Here is a 22,018-nt window from a genome sequence, read left to right on the forward strand (position 1 = left end):
AGTGGAGAGGTCGAAAAAGTCCCAAGAGGAATGGTTTAACCAAATGACGTAGACTGAGCAGATATAATGATGGATTCCCTTTATTTTTCGGTTGGGTAGGGTTCCAGGGGCGGTGTATTAGATGTCTGAATTTTATGGGCTGGGAAGCGGATTGTGTTATTATCTAATGCCGCGGGAATTCCTCAGGGAACATGTGATTACATAATTAGAGGATCATCTAAGAACTGTGAGCATTCATTCAGAAAAAAAAATCAATCTGCTCAGAATTAAATCATTAAACTTTTCTGGTATGGCCTATAGCAATCATTTCTTGAATTTAAAAAACAATCATACTGTAGTGGTCTAAATGCTATTTAATCCTTTTATAAAGTAAAGTGCCTCCTATGGTACCACCAAATATTAAAACATTGGGCGTAAGTAGCTTTGATTTATTACAACTCAAATCTGGCCTTAGGCCATAACTTGTAGAACTTAGAGCCTCTAAGGCTAAATCATCTCTCCTAACCAGAACTCACGGCATTAGCGCTAATAAAGCCGAGAAATCCCCATGATCATTGCTCATCTGCGTCTGCAATCCAATCTCAGTGCTGCGGACCGCTTCCAGGTGTCCATCATGACTTGGCCTAAACCCTCCTCCGTCAGTTACCACTTTCCTTGGCACTCTTCGCACCTTTGCTGAGTGCGGAGTGCAGAGTGCCGAGTGCCGAATGCCGAGTGGCAGCAATTCCGTTTGTCCGAAAACAAAACGGCCAAAAAGGCCCAAAAAGCCATTACCAACACACAATCAGCCAACGTGGCTAATTAGCGCCTTCAAAGGCAGCAGTAAAAGCGGAGGAGCAGGAATGCACTGCGGAAAACTGTCCAAGGGAAAGGGTCTGAAATGGTATTTAATACAGGAAGCAGCATATCTAGCCAACCTACAGCATTAGTGTGATTTATAGCTATTTAAAAGTATTTTCGAAGCAAAAAATTGCAATTTTCAATATCAATTTAACATTTTTCATAAAAACATCATCAAACCCTGTGAATATCAACTGGATTTCATTATTTTTTATTTGTGTACAGACCAAGCGATTTCGCAAGCTAATCCTAACTAATATTCATATAACAACGTTTCCTTATCCATTTTCTTTCAGTGTTCCCATCCGAGAGAGCGAGATGGAGACGTTAGAATGGTGGTTTGGGGGGGGCGCGAGGATCGGGATCTGGAATGGGGATAAGCCCGGTCATTTATTATGGCCAACGGCTGACGCTGAGCCACTGAGCCACCAATCCAGGTGATTAGCGTGGATTGTGGATTGGGAACTCACTCGGATTTAGCAGAGCAGCAGCAGAGCAGCAGCAGATCAGGAAGCATTTGGGGGACTGGCAGGCGTTGCCCATTTAGGAACCTAATTAATTTTGTCCCATTCGCCGGCTGCCCTGACATTTATCTTAATATTTTTTGGCATCACCTGTTGACAAGATATGCGACGAGGTGGAGGTGGTGGCGGTGGCGGTGGTGCTGGGTTGTTGAGATAGAGATGGAGGTGGGCAGACAGACGACAGTGATTGCCATTTTGCATTTTGCCAATTTAAATGAAGATGCCGGAGACATGCGAAGCGCACATCGATCATCATTTGCGGCACGATAAAAACAAAAAAAAACGGAGAAGAAAAATAGAGGCGGTGGAGAATCTGCACAAGATGAGGAAAAAAGTGAAATGCCTTGGAATCCATGGAGGCGGGACTGCAAAAAGAGATGAAGGAGGAGGAGGCGGAGGCCCGCTGGTCATACAATTGCTGGCCAAGATGATGATGATGATGATGCTCCGCCATGAGCTGCAGACACTGTCTCTCGCACCCTGGGCATTAGAATTAAGCTGTAACTTTGCATCAAAATTAAATTTATAGCTCCGCAAGACAGCCAAAGGAAAATCAGAAAAATTGCTGGCACAAAAACCACAAAGAAAATAGGAAAGATTTCCGTTTGGGTTTCATCATCGAATAGCTAAATGCCCTGGGATTTAAAGGCAAGGCTATAAAAACAGGAGCTAACCACAAAATCGGAATTAAAAACAATGAAAATTCAAATTACAAAGACAACCACAGGAATTGCGCAGGGTTAAGAGGTCACCTGTTTGAAAGAGCTATCAAAGGAAATTTAGTTATCTAGGTGGCAGTATCTGAAGGCAGAAATACTTTCATAGATTTCAATGTGCTCTGTACAATACAAATTTTTCTAAAAATTACTTAATATTATGAAATACTATCATCTAAAAATTAAATATCATATTTAAACAAGATATCACCAAAACCAATCTCTAAAAAAATCAAAATAAACTAGCTATATTCCCGATTTGATCTATATTTCCTAATATAACACAATGGTCAACTATTCCATCACTTCCTTGATACCCTGTTAAGCACAAAACAGAGCTGAAGAGTCTAAAAAATATATATAGGAGAAAAAATCACCACTATAATAACCGATGCGGCCAAGACATTAACTCGACATCGGGATGGGGGGCGGAGAAAGATGATGATGATGGTGGGGTGGTGGGGAAAGGTGGTGGAAAGGGGTCGAAGAAGAAGAAGGGGGAGGGGGAGGCGATGACGGCCGTCGTCACATTCACATGTGAAAGTTGTACGAAAACAAGAAAATTTATTTAGAAAATCACAAAATGAGCCGCCAAGGCAGCAAAAACAAAACCGAAACCGCGACACAAAAACAGTTGGATATTATAAAAAGGGGGGGGGCTAAAAGGGGGTGGGGATGTAGACGGGATTGCAAGCTGGTCGAAACGACCTCAGATCATGACATATGAGTCAGTTATGATGATCCCGCCGTTGGATGGTCCACAGTCACCAGTGTTGGGAAGTACCTAGATATATGCACCTAAAAAGGTACCCATAATTAGGTATAGCTTTTCATTAAACTTGAAAATGTTCCAAAACTAGATAAGTTGGGATAATATCACAAAATGAAAAATAATAAAAACATTTTCTTAGCCAGAGGTGTGATTTGAACCCGTTCTTTTGCTTGCCAAAATATTTACCTATAGGTACTTAATTTTGAAAATTTCCTTCGACATAGGTACAACACTGAGCTCCTTTCTCAACACTAACTATCACTCATCAGCGAATCCACATGACCCATTTGCGGTGTATGGTATGGCACATATATGCAGATGTCGGCGAAATTGGGTTTATGTTCAAGACCCCAAGTCGCCGCATGAGCACCCAACTGCAAAAAAAGGAAGTCCAATCAGCGGGTTACTGATTGCAGAGACTCGCCAAGTGATCAACACCTCTTTCTAATCGTTAAGTTGATTTCGCCCGGGTGCATCACAGATCGTTAATCGCCACTACGGCCTTATAATTCGGGGGTTCTCGTTAAAAACCCACTGATCGTGCAGGTCCAAATTCAAATTAGCCCAGTAGACGGGTAATGAAATGTGGTAATGACTCAAGTGATCTTTATGTTGATTTCAGTGCTCATTGTGATTTTTTCATCGCGGTTCTGCAATGGAAAATTATTATTCTGCACGAGTTCTAAATACAAATGAGGAGCATGCAAGAGTTACAAAATAATTACAATGCCATAAAAAATCTAACAATGTACTTATATCTTTACAACCATCTTAATGATTTTTTCGATACATTAACCACGACCTAAAAAGCCTAATCATTGGCATTAAAGTTCCTTAAGGGATTTTTAGTATTGGAGAATATCACAACCATATTTTTAAAAGAATGCAGTTTTTATCAGTTTTTAAATAATTTACCTGCTTGTTTATAATATTTTTAAGATCTCTACTTCAAAGTCAAATTCCATTTAGATGACCATTATTGATTTTCGATACGATCTATATTCTATTTTTGTTTGGCAGCAACCCACTTCCTTTTGTTTTTTCCTCTGCCGATCTCAGTTAAGTTTCCATTTGAATTTGCATTCTTGTAAAGAATTTTCTATTTGCTTAGTCGAGTGGTTGGAAAACAAACAGCGTACAACAATGCGGGAATTAGTGCAAACTTGGCACATCATTCCAGGTCCGTTAGTCAGCTAAAATCTATATACAAACAGATGGAGATAGACGGCGATTTATGGATATAGAGCACACTGAACACGTATAGCGGAGGGGTCAAAATATTCGCAGCGGAAGAGGCGAAAAAACAAAAGACTTAGGCAACGAACTCGCCGCCTCTTTGGATTTAATTATCACCCTGTCCATATTGTTCTAACGTGAAAGTAAAAACCGTTAAGAATTAATATCTATTTGGTCAAAATGCGCCAAAAAAAAAAACCAAAACTATAACGAACAACAGAGCCGGGCAAAAAAAAACGACAAAAATAAAAAAATAAACTTTTTCTTTTACTGGGTCAGCTGTGATGTTTTCTTCAGTCTCAGTTATTTGCCTTTTCTTTTCTGTTTTACCTTTTTTTATTTCGGTTTGTTTTCTTTCATGCCCCGCAAAAATAAGATCCCACAATTGGGGGGCAAACAAACGCTACCAAATAGAACCTCCATTTGGCCAAATAAATATTTGGCGATTTATGACGATTATCAATGGGAAAGTGATACACGACCCACACACAAACCGAATCCAGAACTGCTGACCCCGAAGAACCCAACCCAAATTTAAATTGGCTAACGGAAGAAAGTGAAGAAATCTGAGAGGGATATTAGGGATTACTAATACGACTGACACGGTTTCCATATACTCTTTCTGGCAAACAATAGATTGTCATTCTCTAAAAGACCATCATCTACATAATAGACAAGCTCTACAAGATATTCCACATGCCCCAAGCACACTTTACGATCCATAATGAAATGGCAAGACAATGCTAATCAATTTGCATACAGAGAAGGCGTCGGAGCAAATCTGGTGGGTTGGGTTCGGGATTAATGATGTGATGGTGACGCCGATGACGACGATAGTGAGTCATCGTTAGAAGTTAGACGTCGGATAATGATTGCTCCCAATCCAGACCGGGAACGGGTTTCGATTCGTTCATTCGGCAATCATGTGCCGTTTTCTATTGCCATTCCTGTTGGACTCTATTCCAATCCCTGACGATGCGATATCACAATCTGCTCCGAGGTGGTCGCTATATCGGTATCGCTTCATATAGTTTTGTATAATATCAATCATAATCAACGACAGACGTGTGGTCGTTAATTTTGTTGGGTTTTGTCAATTTGCCTGGAACGCGACACATTCTGTCAGCGATCGCGACAGCTAACTGCGAGATCATTATCGCTAGGTAATTATCTCGTGGCCCATTCATTATCATTATGCTGATTAACAGCGACAACAGTAGAACACGCCAAAGAACGGTTAGGATCTGTTTAAAGATCGTTTAAGAGGTGGATGGGTTAGGGAACTCTTTAGTGTTAAAATAGAAATCCCTATGATTTATTTTTAGTTTTGGCTGGATCCTTTAGTTTCAGATCTGTAAGGTGAGTTAGTAATATTAAATAACCTTAAGTAAACTTAAATTAGATTGATTACCAACTTGTTTGACACATGACAAATTATCATTTAGTTTCCTCACCCAAAAATGCAATCAACACGTACATATAACCCCTCCCATAAAACCCGTAGCTTTATAAATATGAGCAATGCATACTTAGAAAGTGGGGGCTGGCTATTTTCATAAAATAAACTCAATGGATTTGCCAATTTATTCCAATGACCATTTGTGTGCCAAAGTGTTTTGCCTATAACTTCATTTGCCGAGGCGCAGTTCATTGCCGAGCTGCAACTGGTAGCCCCACCCCGAGAAAATGTTGAATGCACCGGCGATGTCAAGTCTCATTACCATTTGGCCATTGGACTTCACCTTGTCCCACTGCCCCGCCGGCTCATCTGGTTGTTAGCCGTCTTGCCAATCCATTTGGAATGCCATTTAGGCCAAAAAGACAATATGGCACAAGACCGCTTGGCTGACAGTTTGACCAGGCGGCAACAATTGACCGATTTCCATTTTGCGGTGGCCTCTCCACCCTCCTCCCAACCACCCAGCCACCCATTCTCCCATCCTCAATCTCCATCTCCATTTTCCAGCTGCAATCCTCAACATTCAAAACATCCCACTCCTGGGTTTCGCCTGTTCCGCCAGCCAACTGATAACTGAATGAGACGTTGGCCAACACCAACATGCAACATGCAACACACTGGGAGAAAAGAATGGGAAACTTTAAACTAAAAAAAAAAATTGTATAAACTGGAAGGTTTTTGGGGTGCATTTACTAACGGCCATTTGGCTTAATCTAGTGTTCCTAAAAATAAATAATATCACGCATTTACCAATTATGTAAACCGAATGGGCGTTATTGCACTGGGCGTTATTGCACTGGGCGTTATTGCATCCACCCGACTTTTTGAGACATTTTGTTGGCATAAATACTGAAGTCTTAGGAATTAAAATATTACTATCGGGTCTTTACCAAACAAATTTATATTTTAAAGGCAAATGATTTTGAATCACATAAAGAACATTATTTTTTTAGTAAGCCTTTGTTTTTTTTCTCTGTGCAGCAACTCCGTTTGGCCTGCTCCTAGTAGTCAGTGACCTAGAATGCAGACTCGGGTTTAACTTGAGACGAAGACTCAGCCCCAGACTAAGATTCAGATTCAGCTTTAGCTTTGGCTTTTACTGTTGTCTTCTTGTCTCTGACGTTCCGTTGTTGCTGTTCTGCAAGCTGTTGCAAGTTGCTGCTGTTGTGGTTGCTGTTGCTGTTGCTGTTGCTGCTGTGCCATGTTGTTGTTGCCCCCAATTTTATACCCTCGAAAAGGGTGTTCAAATATGACTATTTTCTAATTAATAAGATTGTAATGTTAATAAGTTCTATAAAAATCTACATTGCTTAGTTTAAGGTAAGTCAATTAAGTAAGATGATCTTAAGTATTTGATTTTAAAAATGTTGTTATATTTTGACAATACTGTTTTCACCGTATACTCGATAATAAAGCCCTGAATTATGTACTAAGAAGTCCGTTAGCTTGGTATTCCAGGGTATTACAATCTTTGGTCAATTGTGTTCTATTCTAGGTTTTTGTGTCGCAGTCGTCGCTTGCAGCGTTTTAGTTTGGTTTGGGCCAACTCTTCGGTTACCAATACCGTTTCGGCCAACAAAAAACGCGGCAGCAGCTCTCCAACTTATTAGCATAATCTCAGGCATCGCCAGCCGTCGCTCTCCGCTGGGTTTCTCATTATGCCTGCAGTTTTGGAGTCTTTCGAGTCTTCGCAGTCTTGGCCAGTATCCAAGACGGGGTCTTGGCCAGGGTCTTAGCCGGAATCTTAGACAGAGTCTTAGCCTTACTCTGACTGACTGGCAGCTCATCATCGGCGGCATCAATTCGCCGTTTGCTGCCTCGCCGGTTGGCGTGTGAATGCGAACTGTCCGGCACTTGGAGAAATCCCCTCCATAAGCTATATATTGTACACAGATGGAGAATGTCACCCAACTTGTATATTTTTCCTACTCCCAGCGGCATAAAAATGGTATTTAATATAGCTATATCACAAACTATCATAAAATAAGACACATTTTCTTTTGTAATACCCATTAATAATATAAAACTTTATTCCTAAACATCTTTAAAATTAACTAAACCATAATTGCTAACCGATCCATTTACTATATTTAACTGTTATTCAGTCAGCATAAAATATGATCATTTTACACAGTCCCTTTCTCTCAGTGTACTTGCATGTTTGGCATTCTTGTGCCAGTGCAACGCAGTCCCAGGCCAACAAAATTAGAAGCGACTGGGCTGGGATTCTTCAATCTCTGTCTTTGTAAGATTTGGCATAATTTCTGACTTTATGGCAGACTGTCTTGATGCCAGCTAACGGCAGTTATAACCTTTTCATTAGCTTTTGATTTGAAACTCAAATTTGTCTGCGATTCTACTGCGATTCTCCCCCGATTTCCCGCAATTCTTTGATTGTTCCTTTCTTTCTTTCCGCCTTGGCTTTTGCCAACTCTTTGACCATGTTTAGTCGACTAATTTCGAATGAGGGCGGCATCTTTTTGCCATTTCTTGACTAATTTCGAGTGCAAACAAATCGGTATTGGGATCACCGGCGATGACGAAAGCCAACAATTGACGATGACTCTACAACTCAATTGAGTCCAAGAATCGAGAATGGAGAATTGAGAATCATGTGGGAAGCCCTGGAAGTGTGGCACTCTGAGAATGCGAACTAATAGCAGATTTTATTTCTAGTCGATCTAGTTCGAAGCCCATTGGAATGGGAGCACTGGGCTGGATTCCCAACAAGAAGACAGCCTCATTTCTAATTTACTGATGGCATTTTAAGCTGCATCGATTAAATTTCAATTTTCAAACTTTTTTTTAGTATTTATATAGACTTTCCAAATTCACACGTAATTTCTAATATTATTACTTGTCAAATTATTGAGCATCATATTTTGATCAAAAATAAAATCCCTCGACATTCCGTAATTCCGATTGAATAATGAAAACAAAGAAAACCCAATCAATCAAAAGTCAATCAAAGAGTTTTCTTCGCTGGCTTTTCAAAAGGGAGAAGAGTTCGAGGCCCTCGCTCTTACCCGTTTGTCATTCACAAAATAAAGGCATAAAAAACGCCATGAAGATTTCACTGGCCAATGAAAACGAAAACGAAATTAATTTCACAATTGTGGCAATTAAACGCAAAATAAATGCGGTCTTAAGATGCAGTAAAGCCCCCCTGCCCCTTGTTTCTTACACAGAAAAAAATAGGTGTTCTATAAAGTTATTTTTTTTTATATTTTATATGAGTTTTGAACTAAGACCCAGCATATAAAAATAAATATTCATAATATTATTAAATTAAGGATAAAGATAAGTAAAAGTCATATTATTAAGAGATTATTCCATCGTTAAACGGCATGAACAATGTTACCATATATTTGACCTGTTAATATTAAATTAAAATCAATTTTTTTTCTGTGTATTACCTCTCTTTCAAAGAAAGCCCAAAAGAGTGCGGGAAGCGGAGGAAACTTGGTAATGATTTACGCACTTTTCATTGCGGACAGTGCGTGTATGTCCCTGCTTTTGAGTCTTCTTATTTTCGATGAAGAGTTTATTGACTATGAAACATAAAATCTTTTAGAACTAGGTGGAAAAATGGGTAAAACTATGTTTTTAACGTTAAAAATCATATAATACTAACATATTAATTATTTTTGATCATTGGCTTTGATTTATTATATAAATGCACCTTTCTTCTCTATGTTACCAACAATTTTTTGAATAAACCAGATGCCTATCCAGAGAGACCAAGAGTTCCCTAAAGTCTTCTAAATCTCTAAAACATGTCTTTAGATCATTCGAAATTCGGTGCCTTAAGAGTGCGTTAGACATTTTCAGTTGATGCAAGTAAAATTGCTCGGTTTTTTGTGGCTGGGGCTCCCTTTTGTAGACTTAGTGGCATTGAAGGAAGTTTCACTTTGAAGAAGGGGCACACGCCGCTCTTCCGACTCGGCTTCGAACTCGGACTGCTCTTATATGTTAGTTATTTTTCTATTAAGCCTTTCTTTTCAGAGCTTCTTCGCTTTTGACAATTATTTCTTTCTTAATTTTTTGTTTGTGTTAACTTGATTATATTTTAATGTGTGCCGTGTTTACCTGCTTTCTTGTTATGGTCATCGTAGCCACCATTCAGACTTGAATCTAATGGGTTTTACTTTCATTGCGACCAAATGCCGAAAATAACTTCTGGTTCCCCCAGCTGATTTCACTCGAGTTTTTGGCTTTTCAGACTCTTGGTCTTGGAGATGCGAAGGTCTTTCGTCTTTCTTTGGCTGAGATAATCTCTTTACCTATTTCGAATAGCCCCCCAAAATGCAGAAGCTTTTGGGAAAGGCAATTGATTTATGACTCGAAGCCCGGTTGGAATTCTCGAAAGAAAAGTCCAAAATCAATGGGTGAAAGTGGCAGACAAATGGAGATTCTATTCTGTAATGCAAATGAGGTATAGGTATGTATAAGTAAGTATTTGGTATTCGCCTTCATAAGAAAAGTCAAATTAATAGAGCTTTTCGATCTTAGTCAGGTCCAGTTCGGTTTCTCCCCACCATTCGGACGGATCGACTTGAATTTTCTGCCCTGTAATGGCTTCTAAGTAATGCCACAAACTCCAGTTTCTGGTTCTGGACTCTGATTCTGATTCTGATTCTTATTCTGAACACCGGAAATGCGAGAACGAACCACAAAAGACAAAAGACGGCAAAACGAAACGAAGCAATAAATCCAAAGAGCGCGGCAAAACGTCGGTGAAGAAAGTGAGAACAGTTATGTAGTGTAACCGATGCCGTTAGATAGCTCCGAACTCCCCAACTCTGATTCAGATCCAGAACCAAAATCACACCAAAAACAACAAGAAAACAAAAAAAAAAAAATAAAAGAAAAAAAAATAAAAGAAAAAAAAAGAAAAGAAAAAAAAGAACAAATGAGGGAAAGACAAAGGAACGAAGCCAAAGACAAAAAGCCAAATCTTTGGGCGATCTGTATTTTTCGGCTGGCGAAAAACTTTCTTTCTCAAAAGGAAATGCAAGAAAAGCGATTCTCGTAACGGGTCCATGGGTCCACCAATTCTCCCCCATCCCCTATACCCCATACCCCAGCGGAGATTCTCTTCCACGAACAGCATTTGTCGCCACCGGCTCTCGGATTCGATCTTTCGGACCTGAGGAGACCATCCCCATCTCCCAGCTCCGCTAAACGATCTCGTCTTCGACTTTTTGCTGAGGCTGTGAAAAATAGTTTTCGATTTTCGTTATGGTTTCTGTTTCTCCTGTGGCCATGGGGGCTTCACTGAAGGCCAGGATCGATCAGACTTGACAAAAACATTGTAGAAAGCTTTGATATAAAGGTGATCGTTGGGATCAAAAATATCTGTGCTACATAGAAGAATAGTCCACTACAAATATACAGATGCATTATACTAAAATACTAGTACAGCTTAATTTGAGTGGCAACATGTTTATTAAGTCGAAATTCCTAGTTTATAGATAGTAAAGATTTTTATTTAAAGAGGTATCCACCCAGTCCATCCCAAGTCTATAAAAGATGTCTACAAAATGCCCGTTCTTCTCTTGCAACTTCTGCCTCTGAAACTCGATTGATGGCTGACGGGCTCACGTCATCGACTCACGTTTTATGTTGTGCCTTGCGCTTTTTTTTTACCATTTTGCCTTTTGCATGATTTGAGTGCATTCCGTTAAATAGATTTTCCCAACATCACATTTCACCCACTTGGAGAACGAGGAATGGGCACAAGCTAAGCTGGCTGGCTGGCTGGAATTGGGAATAAAGCCGCGAGATGGATGTGTTTCTGGTCAGTATTCGGCGAAAGAAAGTGATTTCTGATAATTGGGGATGATAGATAGCGGTTCGCAGATTGCAGATCCCAGATTGTAGTTTGGCGATCCCAGAGATCTCAGGATCTCGGTGAGTGAAAGCCACCGCAGGGCGGCACGACGATGTGTTCTAACCCTATGGACGCGACCTCAGTTGTCTCTGCTCCACTTGGGAAAGTGTAGCCGGGCCGCGAGCTCCACACGCATGACCAGCTAAACCATAATTTGCTCGGGCTCTAAGCATTTCATTAATGGAAACGGCAATGGAGAATTGAATAGAATGGAGCATGGAACCAAGGAGATGCACTTGAAAAATTATCAAATGGAATTGTATTAAAAACCAACGAACCCTACACTATAAAAGATCCAGGTTCGAACCCCACTATTGCCGCATAGATTTTTACTGACTGAATTTTAGAGTCACTTGGGGCTTCAAATTTTTGTGTTTTCAATTTAAGATAAGAATGTATTTCATTAGGTAAATTAACCTTATAAGAAAACAATTTTTTTTGTTTTTATTATTTATTTTTCTTCTTTTTTTTTCTTTTTTGAGTGTGCTTAATAACACTGTTAATTGTTATTCTGATTTAATAGGAGAAATATAAATATATTTTCCGAGTGTAGGCGGATGAACCCCAGCGAAGCGAGCGAATTTTGTATTTGTGGTTAGTGACTCTCTCTCTTGACAATGACAGTTAGATGCATTCCATTTGAGGAGGAGACCGACCGACCCAAGATTCTTTGCGGTTTCAGCTTACATGCCACACAGAACAGACATTATCAGAACGAGAACCCAGAACTTGGAACCCACAGCCGAGAGATGAATCCATTTGGCTTCGCCTCGGAATCACTGGCATTACGTAAACATCGAAATTGTGTGCTGTGCAACTGTTGTGTCCATGTTTAAAAAAGGTCTCTCCCGACAATTTTCCTGGGTCTTGAGTCGAAACTCTTCGCGATCTGCGATAAATGACAGAAGACAGTAGACAGTAGTGGTAAAAACACTCTGGAGAACTCTGGAGCATGAAGATGGAGGCGGTGATGGAGACATCCCTTCCATTTCCTGTCCTCCAATCCGAGCACAAGTGTTTATGAACTGTTAGAGTTAACTAACTAAATCGGAGCAATAACACTTGAAGATCGGTGATGATGTTGGGATGTTGGGTAGAACACGGTACGCAATACGAAATGGATCTCCCATTAATTTACCGACTCAACGAAGGTTGAAGAAACCAAACCCTTCCTCTTTTCGGCAGCACCTTCTACGGGTGCTCCAGTTAACATTACCCATTCGTGTTTTTTTTTTTGGGAACTCCACACTCCGGAGTCATCAATCATGTCGTCCATGATCTATTAGGATCCAAACACGGTTTCAGTTCAATGCAATTTGTCCATATTTGCTGGAGCCAAGCCTCGAGATTCCCCATATATTCCCACTCCAAGATCCACAAACTCCCGACTCCACTCCCATTCCCCTCTAAGCTGGTAACTAAATATGGCAAAAACACCAATTGGTGTCGACAGCTCTTGGCCATTCTTCGCCTTTTGTATCTGGCTGGAATTGACACCGCCCAGAGGGGGGACGACCGGGATCCCTGTCCTCTAAAGGTATTGTTCGGATGCAGATGCTCCTACTGACACAGATTCACAATGGATACAGGCCCTTCAAATGGGTACAACACAAAAAAAATAAAAAATCAGGGAAGGGGCAGCGGTATCGGAAAGAACTGGGAGATATGTTTCAGATAAGCTTGTAAACCTCAACTGAACACAAAAAAAAACAGATATAATAAGGGACCCCCACTCTTTTGCTATATTGATTTCTACTATGTAGATATATAAACTTGAGAATCATTTAAGAAAACTAAACTGCCTCTACTTTCACAAAAATGATCATATGATAATCACAGCAAAAAAGGTATTTATGAAAATTAGGTAAAATGTATACCATTTAGGTAAGATTCAATCAAGACTCTGGCTAATGATGGGCATGGGCACAAACAAGGCAACAATTTTCCTAAACGAAACCCGAACGACAAGTGCAGTTGGCATAAATACATAATGGCCAAATGTGTTCTCATGTTTCTATTTATTTTCAGAGTTCCAGTGCTTGAGTTTGACCGACTTCCCGACTTTGTAGAGGGTTCAATCTTCTTTGAATCACCCCAGAGCCATCTTTGTTGCATCTTTCCAGGGGTTATTACCGATGATTGGGCCACGACAAGAGGTGCAACTTGGTGGCATGTTGCATCTCCATCTGCTGCTGCCAGTGCTGGTGGCAGATGCTAATGCATTCCACTTTGACTTCCATTTGCCTAACTGTTGCAAGCAAAACGCAACCAGAACTGGGTCATCGTCGTCATCATTGTTGATTAGATTAGAGTGGTGTGGAGTGGAGTGGTGGCGACCGGGGAAGGGGTCTTGGCTCTTGGGTCTGGGTGTAGGTACCAAGTGTACGGCCCATGCGATTCTGATTCTGATTCCCCTTCGGGTGTCACATTTAGCCAGCGTCGGAATTGGAGCAAATATGCGCATCAGGGCATCCAGACTGCCACCTAACCCCCTGATCCCATAAGCTTTCCGCTTCTGCAAGGCACTGAGCAAAAAAACAGGGGTTTCTTCTCAAATAGGTTACTATAATGGAGATGAAAAGTTAACTCTTAAGACCCAGACTGGAGAAGTCCTACGAATGTGGTGAAGTACTTATAAAATATATTTAAATATCAGTTCTTGCATCATCGATTCAAAGAAGTTAAGGGTTGTTTTCTCGTCGACCTGTTAAACTAAAAGTAGGTTTAAGGCTCCAAAAAACATGCAGACGAGTAAACCGCTCTTAACTCTTTACTGACATTTCCAATTATCAATGTCTATTAGAGCACAGATCCTTAAATGACATTTGACAGATTGTGTTTTGACAGATTTTGTTTTAGTTACCTGACTAAAAATGATTTGTACTAACCCAAAATTATAAATTAAATGTATTATTCCACACGCAGACGAGTAAACCGCTCTTAACTCTTTACTGAAGTTTCCAATTATCAATGTCTATTAGAACACAGATCCTTAAACGACATTTGACAGCTTGTGTTTTGACAGATTTTGTTTTAATTACCTGACTAGAAATGATTTGTACTAACCCAAAATTATAAATTAAATGTATTATTCCACACGATTTTTTTCTCCGTGTAGCCTTAGCCATCTCTCGATCTTATTATGCGCGCTCGTATTATAACGGTCCGCAATTACCATTCACCGCTACCAACGCGAGCAGCTCGAGCAGCGCCCGCTGCTAATGTGGATCGTTCGTGGATGGTCCGTAGTCGTAGTCCCCCATTCCGGGTAACCCCCTTGAGCCCCTCGAGCAGCCCCTTCGAACCCCCCCCCCGCCCCTCTATCACTAGCCCACTCGGAACCTCGGGCTGTTTGCCAGCACGTAATTAGTCATTTTCCTGGAGCACCTCCCGCACCATTGTTGTCAAGTCTCTCTGCTAACTTGGCTTAGTGTCGTTGTTCTCGTTTTAATATTATGTGTATTATTATTATCTCGTTGCCTGGCTTTGTTTTAGTTGAAGCCCCCCCTCCCCCTCCCCCTCGTTCTTCTTCACACGCCCCCAGAAATGTTCACTGAGAAAAATCTCTTGATTAGATGCTTAAGTGAGTGGAGTGGAGTTGTCTGTTTCAATAATTTAAGTTTCTACTTCAAAAAAACATTTTTTACAGACCATTTTACTGGTTTTGAATGGGGTTTTTGTTCGAGTGTTCAGTTTTGGAGGAGCTGGCAGGGCAGCATCTTCGGAAACCGCAACTAAAACAGTTGTGGGTCTCAATTGGCTCAATTGCAGTCTTCAAGCGTGACAGAAATGGAGCAAAAAACTACACGGGACAAAATGAGACAAAGGTGGAAATGGGGGTGGAGTTGGGAGTTGGTAGTTGGGAATTTTAGGTTGGAGACCCCAGCCAAAGTACAAAGAAGAAGAAGTGCTGATGTTGCGGACTTGGAGGCGTGACGACGGGGCTCTGACATTCGCCGTTGCCCATTTTTGGCCCCTGATGAAATCATTCTAAATAGTTAGCCAGGCCAAGATCGAAAGAGACAGGCCGATTTAAACTGGCCAACGGAAAAGTGGGGAAACTCTGTCTTATAGACAATGAAGAGAGAATTTAATGGAGATGGAATGCATTTACATAATTGATTCGTTTGGGAGAGATACACTATGAAGCAGAATATCTAATCTTTCTCTCTCTCTCTTTTAAAGATTTAATAGACATAAGAATTAGTTCCGGTCAAAAGATTTGATCTTATCAAAATGCTGCCAACTAATAACATGGAAAATATTTGATTTTCTTAAGCAAGCTGCCCAGACACTATCAATATTCATGATAAGATCATTAATCAAGATCGATTTGAAGGGACCGATTAATCTCGTGGCGCAGTCATCAAATGACTGGGTAATTAAGATTTTGTCAGGGTAATCGATAACTAATCGAATTACCCTTCCTTTTCACTGATTTCAACCAGTTATACGCTCACCATGGAACATCTGGAACCAGTGGATTGTCTCACCTCCATATCGCCATATCGCCATCTCGGGAACATCCTGCTCAAAGTCACAGAGTCACCTTCGAAACGATAACGAAACCGGAACCGGATTCCATCTGGATGATGATGATGATGATGGCCAAGAAGACCAGAGGCTGATGGGATACAACAAAAAAGTAACATTTAGCACAGTAGTCGCAGTTGCAGAAGCGATCTGGTTGCATTTGCCAAAGGTTTGATGAACTCGACAGATAATTTGCATTGGCATTGGATTCTAGTCGGTTGTGGAATAAATTGAAATGCGAAAGGCGAGCGAGTGAGAGTCCAAGAGTCAGTCAAGGAAATCATTTTGCACACTCGACTGGGGACAGTGCTGCCAGTGTTACCAAGATTGTACCTTGATTGGGTTAGAGGTACATTTTTAGTGGTACCTTGCATCTTTAAAAATATTTGTTTAAGGTTGGGACAAAACCAACTTTCCCTTAACCTTACTTAGAAACTTATTCCTGCAAATATCATCAACTTGCCTAAGTTAAAACGTTGTGAATAAGCTCATCTTGGTACTTATTTCGGTACCTATAGATACTAATAGGTACTATAAATGAAAAACTTTTGCAACACTGGAAAACTTGAGGCTTCGATTGCGGTTAGCAAATGGAAAGCAGTTCTCAGATTCAGATTCAGTCTGAGATTCCGATTCAGATTCCGATTACTTGTGTCTGCTCATTTGTCGCTTGGCTGATGATGGCTGTGATTTTCAATCGCGTTTTCTCGTCTGGTCTGGTCTGGTCCTCGCACTTCGGTCTTGAGATCTCAAATCTGGGGATCAATTTAATGTCTGCATTTTCAGCGCCGTCATTCCAGGTCCTGGCCCCGGGCTTTTTGAGTGGGCTTTTTCTGGATTTCCGACTTTCTGGTTGGCCAACCACCGATGCGGGTGCAAAGCGGCCAACCTGCATGTCTGCCCAACGCTGCGCCTTCTGCGGGTTGGGAAATCCATAAAACTCATCCTCATCCACTACATCGGCTCTCCAGCCACTTAAACTCTAGTGCACTCCCAAAAACTAGATAAATTACAAATAATTATGCAACAAATATCTGATTATAACCACTATTAGATTAAACTAATGGGTTTTTATATTTTTTTACAATGTCTTAGCGTTCAAACAACAAATTTTTGTTAAATGAGACTGAAGAATTCGCGTTTTAAAAATCTAAAATTGAAAAACAACTCATGTATTGTTACAAAAACGTAAAAAAAAATGTATAGCACTGAAATAAAACACATAAATATTTTTAAGCTTGAAATTTAAGTCAATATTATAATATATATTTTCAGTGCCTGCACCAGCCCATTCATTCCTCGTCTAAGCTTTCAACACTTCGACGCTGGCTGACAGATTTCCATCAGCAAGTTCATCAATTTCAGAAATTGAAAAACCCAAAGGAGACGACGACGACTCAGATGGGAGATAGCCAGAAATGGCTAGAGAATGAATCTCAGGGCCCGGGCCACCATGAGATATAATTTCTGGCCTAATGAAGCATAAAAGTGGCCGCCCGGCGAATTCTTTCGATTGTGAAAGTCGGAAAACCGCAGATGGGCAAGTCTCCCTGATGGATTCCCATGATTCTAAGCATTTTGGACATGAAGAATACCCGCGACCTGACCCCGATGAGTTGACCCCCCGCCTGGGCTGTGGCCCTTATAAAAACAGCCTTGAACCCCACACTCCGCAGCCAATTCGCTTATGACAGTTCAAGTTAAGCAACACATCAAAATCAAAAGGGTCTTCAAATTATATGTCTGTCTAGATGTGATTTGATTGATTCTGATTTCTGATTTTGTTTAAGCCCAGCTAGCCAGCTAGCCAGCTAGCCAGCCAGCCAGCTAGTGAGCTCTTCACATTTCCATTAGGAATGCATTCTGGTTAGCAGACAGGCAGAGAACTTTGCCACCATTAAAGCTAATCAATTTCAACCACTGGCCGTCCATCAAAATTTGTAACAAGCCCCGCGGGGCGTTTGCACAGCAGATGAAGATCAGGGATCACTTGGCTGGTTGGTTGGTTGGTTTGCTTGGTTTTGTTGGCTGTTTTGGTCGGCTAGTCGGTGTTGGTGTTGGCCAGAAAATAAACAGCAGGAAAAATGCAGGAGGAGAAGCTATGGCCATAGCTTTGCTCTGGCTGTGTGATCTCCATTTGACATGGCCTGATGCTCGAAATGATTAACATGTTGCACTCCTGGTAGCCGCCGAACACGAGAGGATGGAGGATAAATGGCATGGTTAGCTGGAAGCCAAGTGGGCTGGCCACTTGGCGTGACGAAAGCAGTCAATCAACAGAAGGATCAACAGGGTCCAGGCTCGGATCCTTGGGCTTTACTTGGATAATTTCCATTGGCAAATGTGTTTGCACTCAAGTAGATGGCTTACAAAGTGTTTGGGGCAGGTGGATGGGTCATTAGACCCGACCCTTTAAGCTAATAGTGGTGGAACATCGGTTGGAGTTACCATTTAAAGGCAAGAGCAGGTTGTATGTTTGTATGAAGATTGAAGAAAATTATACTCAAGAATTCGCGTTGCAAACCTTTATAAGAAGGAGTCCCCATAAGGTGCTTTATTACAGATTTTCTTAATAACGTCATTATGTTATTATGTTATTCAGAAAATAAAACATACATTTTAGAGGTAGCTGAAAAATGATGCTCAAGAATTCGCGTTGTATGCATGCAAGAAGTAATCCTCATTAGGTTCTTTATTCTAGATATTCTTAAGCACGTTTAATTAAATTTCTATTGTTCATACTCCTAAAAATAATACTAAGCCCTTAAAAGTCATTTAAAATTGTGATCTGCATAATTTCAGCTACAAATCCAATGATTTGTGGCCATAAAATCGGACTAATTCGCATAACCGCAGGCCATTCGTTCGGCCAGGCTTGTGGTTATGAGCTATTCGGCTTCAGTTTTGCCTGAGCCTAGGCTTAATACCAGACCAATGGATTTTTCACACTTCATTTGGGTAATGGGTTTGGGCCTGAGCTTGGGCTTTGCACCAGTACCAACGAGGATGGCCAAACACCAAAAGTCAACGGATATGTCAACGCTGATGGATCCCCAGGCTCATTAAGCCGTGCACTCCACTCCACAAGGAATGTCGGCGGGCTTTGGGGCACCTCTGGGGGCACCTTTTCCTAGTGCGGTTTTGACCAGCACCAGCACGAATATTCAATTAAGGCAAATTACAAACTTTAGAGCAGGAAAGTGATTCGCCGGGGCAGCATCAGCATCAGCATCAGCGGCAGAATGGCCGCCAGCGGCAATTTGCACACTCATCGAGGACCCGGGGCTACGAGGCCCCAAGATTGCGATTGCGACCGAGTTGAGTTGTCAAAAGGTTGAAATTAGCCTTGACCCCTTGGCTGATGGCTAATGGCTGATGGGCTGACGGCTAATGGAGATGCCCAGTAACAGTAATAGTACCAGAACTACACGCAAACAGGAAGATATAAATAAATTTTATATAGCTACAAGGTTTCCCTCTAAATTAATAGCAGGTTATAATATTTCTTGGTAGAAATCCTTTCTTTAATAAGAATATTTCGAAAAAATCTGGGTGTTGCAACTTTATTAGTTTGGACTGTCCTTCTCATTTTAAAAATAGTTATATAAGTATATAGATCTATTAAAGGGAACCTTTTTCGATAGTCATGAATATATTCATTTTTCTTTCTGTGCATTACGCTTTTCCAGTCCACATCCTTGACTCTAAAAAACACCGAGAAACATCGGAAAATAAGGCATGTCCAATCCAAGCCCAATTAGTGGGTTGAGACATGCGGCCTAACAAGATCGTCGGATTGTCTCGTCAATGACAAGAACAAAACAAAATAGAGCCGCCGGTAAGATAATAGGTAGAATAGTAGCCCAGGAATGGGATTATGATTAAGTGCGTCCACGTTCCATGTTCCGCGCTCCGAACTTCAGTTTTTCCAGCTCACAAATGAAAGTTACCTTGACGAATGACCCATTTAGCCACAATACCAAAAAGGGTCAAAGATAAATGCGGAGGCACGAGTGCAAAGACCCAGAGCATTGGGCCGCTCGTTTTATTTCAAATTAAATTATTATTTTCCTCTCTTGTTTACTTAAGTCTGTGTTCTGGAGCCAATTATGTCTTTATGGGCATAAGTAGAACCCCAGAGCAAGACCCGGGTAAACCGAAATCCAAAAACCAAACCGAACCAGACCGAATCGCCGAGCTTGAGGGTATATGCCCCGCATAATTGCATAAAGCCAAGATCAGGGTATCGAAAATCGCTATGGCTCTGGGTTTTCCCACTTTCGAGTGGAGAAGCCATTGGAATCGATTCGAGTTCTGGGCCATGTAATTATATAAATTAAAGAGCATTTAGAAAATTTAGCAGTTCTAATGACCTACAAATTGTGAATGCCCATGAGAGACCAAGAGATATTTATCTACGATAGGTGACTAGGTAATGCGCCCCGAGTTCCATTTATGGCAATTGGTTCGAAATGATGGGAAATCGGCAATAAAGCAATCACTGCAAATTACAAGCTTCTGTTGAAAACGAAAACTGAAAATGCTTAAATCGATTTCGGATTGCTAGAACCTGTGCGCCGAAAGGAGAAAGTCAGTGTAGAATTTTGAAAGTCTCAGTCTGGCCCCACCAATTTAAATGGTTAGCCAGACTTGGCTAGTGTGTCAACCATTAAAGAAACGAGGGATATAAATTATGGCAACTCTTGCACTGCACTCATGAGTTATCCATGGGATCTGTGAACTCTGCGAATGGTTACACAATCCTATAGATAGAACTGCAGCCCTTTCCTAAGTCCGATTACAAATGGGTTTCTCATAAATCGCCACGACAGCTTTGAAAGTTATTGGTCCCTGGAACACCTGTGACCCCCAACGATGATCGCTGCCCAATTGTGCTGACCATTCGAATCCAGAGGAATCGCAGGGATAGGCGCACACATGCAGATGATACAAATGACCGGCGCAGCTGGACGATCTCCTAACGAACTGGACAGCCGCAGTGGAGTATGGGCAGAACCTCTTCCGAGCCCGTTACCTTTGCCAAACTTGAAGCCCAGAGTTCCGTCCAATTGACGAATTGACCCAACCATCAAACGGAATAGAAGAGTCGACCACACGGAAAGAAAATTATATGCGATATAGGATAAACATGTAAACTTCATATAACTAGCTTTCCCCTTGGGTTCCCATTTTGAAATACAGAAAAATCGAACAGGAAAATCGGTTATAATTTTGACCCTCGTTATAACATTAGAGAATTTACCCACAAACTTATAGAGGTATCCCGCTTTAAAAATCGAAATATAATAACCCAAGCTATGACATTTATAAGTACATTTTTGGGTTCCCATTTTTAAAGCCATTGAAAATACGGAAAAATCGCACTTGAAAATGGGTTAAAATTTTGACACTCGTTTAAAAGAAAGATTCTAATGTAGAATATTAGAGAATTCAACCACAAATTCATAGAGGTATCCCACTTCAAAATCGGGATCCAATTACCCATGTTATGGATTATAGAGGTATCCCACTTGAAAATCGAGATCCAATAACTCAAGTTTTGGAATCTAGAAGTGTTGTTTTGGGTTCCCATTTTTAAAACCATTGGTATTACGATAAATGTAGCAGATAAGGACCTAAAAATGTTAATCTCCTTTAAAGATCGATTTTAATGTAGAATATTCGAGTATTCAACCACAAGTTATAGAGGTATCCCACTTATAAGTAAAGATCCAATAACACAAGTTATAGAATCTAGAAGAATCTTCAATTTTTTGCCGTGTAGTTACTCGGCCAACTGGATTGGCTAACTGGATTCTGGGATTCTGGGACTCTCGATGGGCCATGGGAAAATGCAAATGACCGAGGCACAAGGCACATTAGCATATAGCAAGCAACATACAGTCCCGATTATGGTTATGATCAGCGTCCGCACATGTTAACAATGTGGCTCGAGTTAACGGTTTCCCCAACCCCCCAACCTACCAAAAAAAAAAAAAGGTATCCCTTTTCCATCGAAAGGGAAATCCCTGGGTAAACCTCTTG

The 22,018-nt window shown here is 40.9% G+C and overlaps 1 protein-coding gene across 3 annotated transcripts in view; it reads right to left on the reverse strand.

Annotated features, from left to right (window-relative positions):
* LOC119557674 overlaps positions 1 to 22,018 on the reverse strand; it is a 72,201-nt gene that overhangs the window by 41,962 nt on the left and 8,221 nt on the right. The window contains exon 1 of one of the 3 annotated variants that reach the window (XM_037870543.1): positions 15,934 to 16,020. The exons of 1 other annotated variant lie outside the window; for it this stretch is intronic. In XM_037870543.1, coding sequence (XP_037726471.1) covers positions 15,934 to 15,966 — 33 coding nt within the window. In that variant the 5' untranslated portion in view covers positions 15,967 to 16,020. Of the gene's footprint in view, positions 1 to 15,900; positions 16,021 to 22,018 lie in introns of those variants that run through there. One more of the 3 variants, XM_037870542.1, reaches the window with a different exon arrangement.

This window comes from Drosophila subpulchrella, chromosome X, assembly GCF_014743375.2.
Source record: "Drosophila subpulchrella strain 33 F10 #4 breed RU33 chromosome X, RU_Dsub_v1.1 Primary Assembly, whole genome shotgun sequence".
Classification (NCBI taxonomy): domain Eukaryota; kingdom Metazoa; phylum Arthropoda; class Insecta; order Diptera; family Drosophilidae; genus Drosophila; species Drosophila subpulchrella.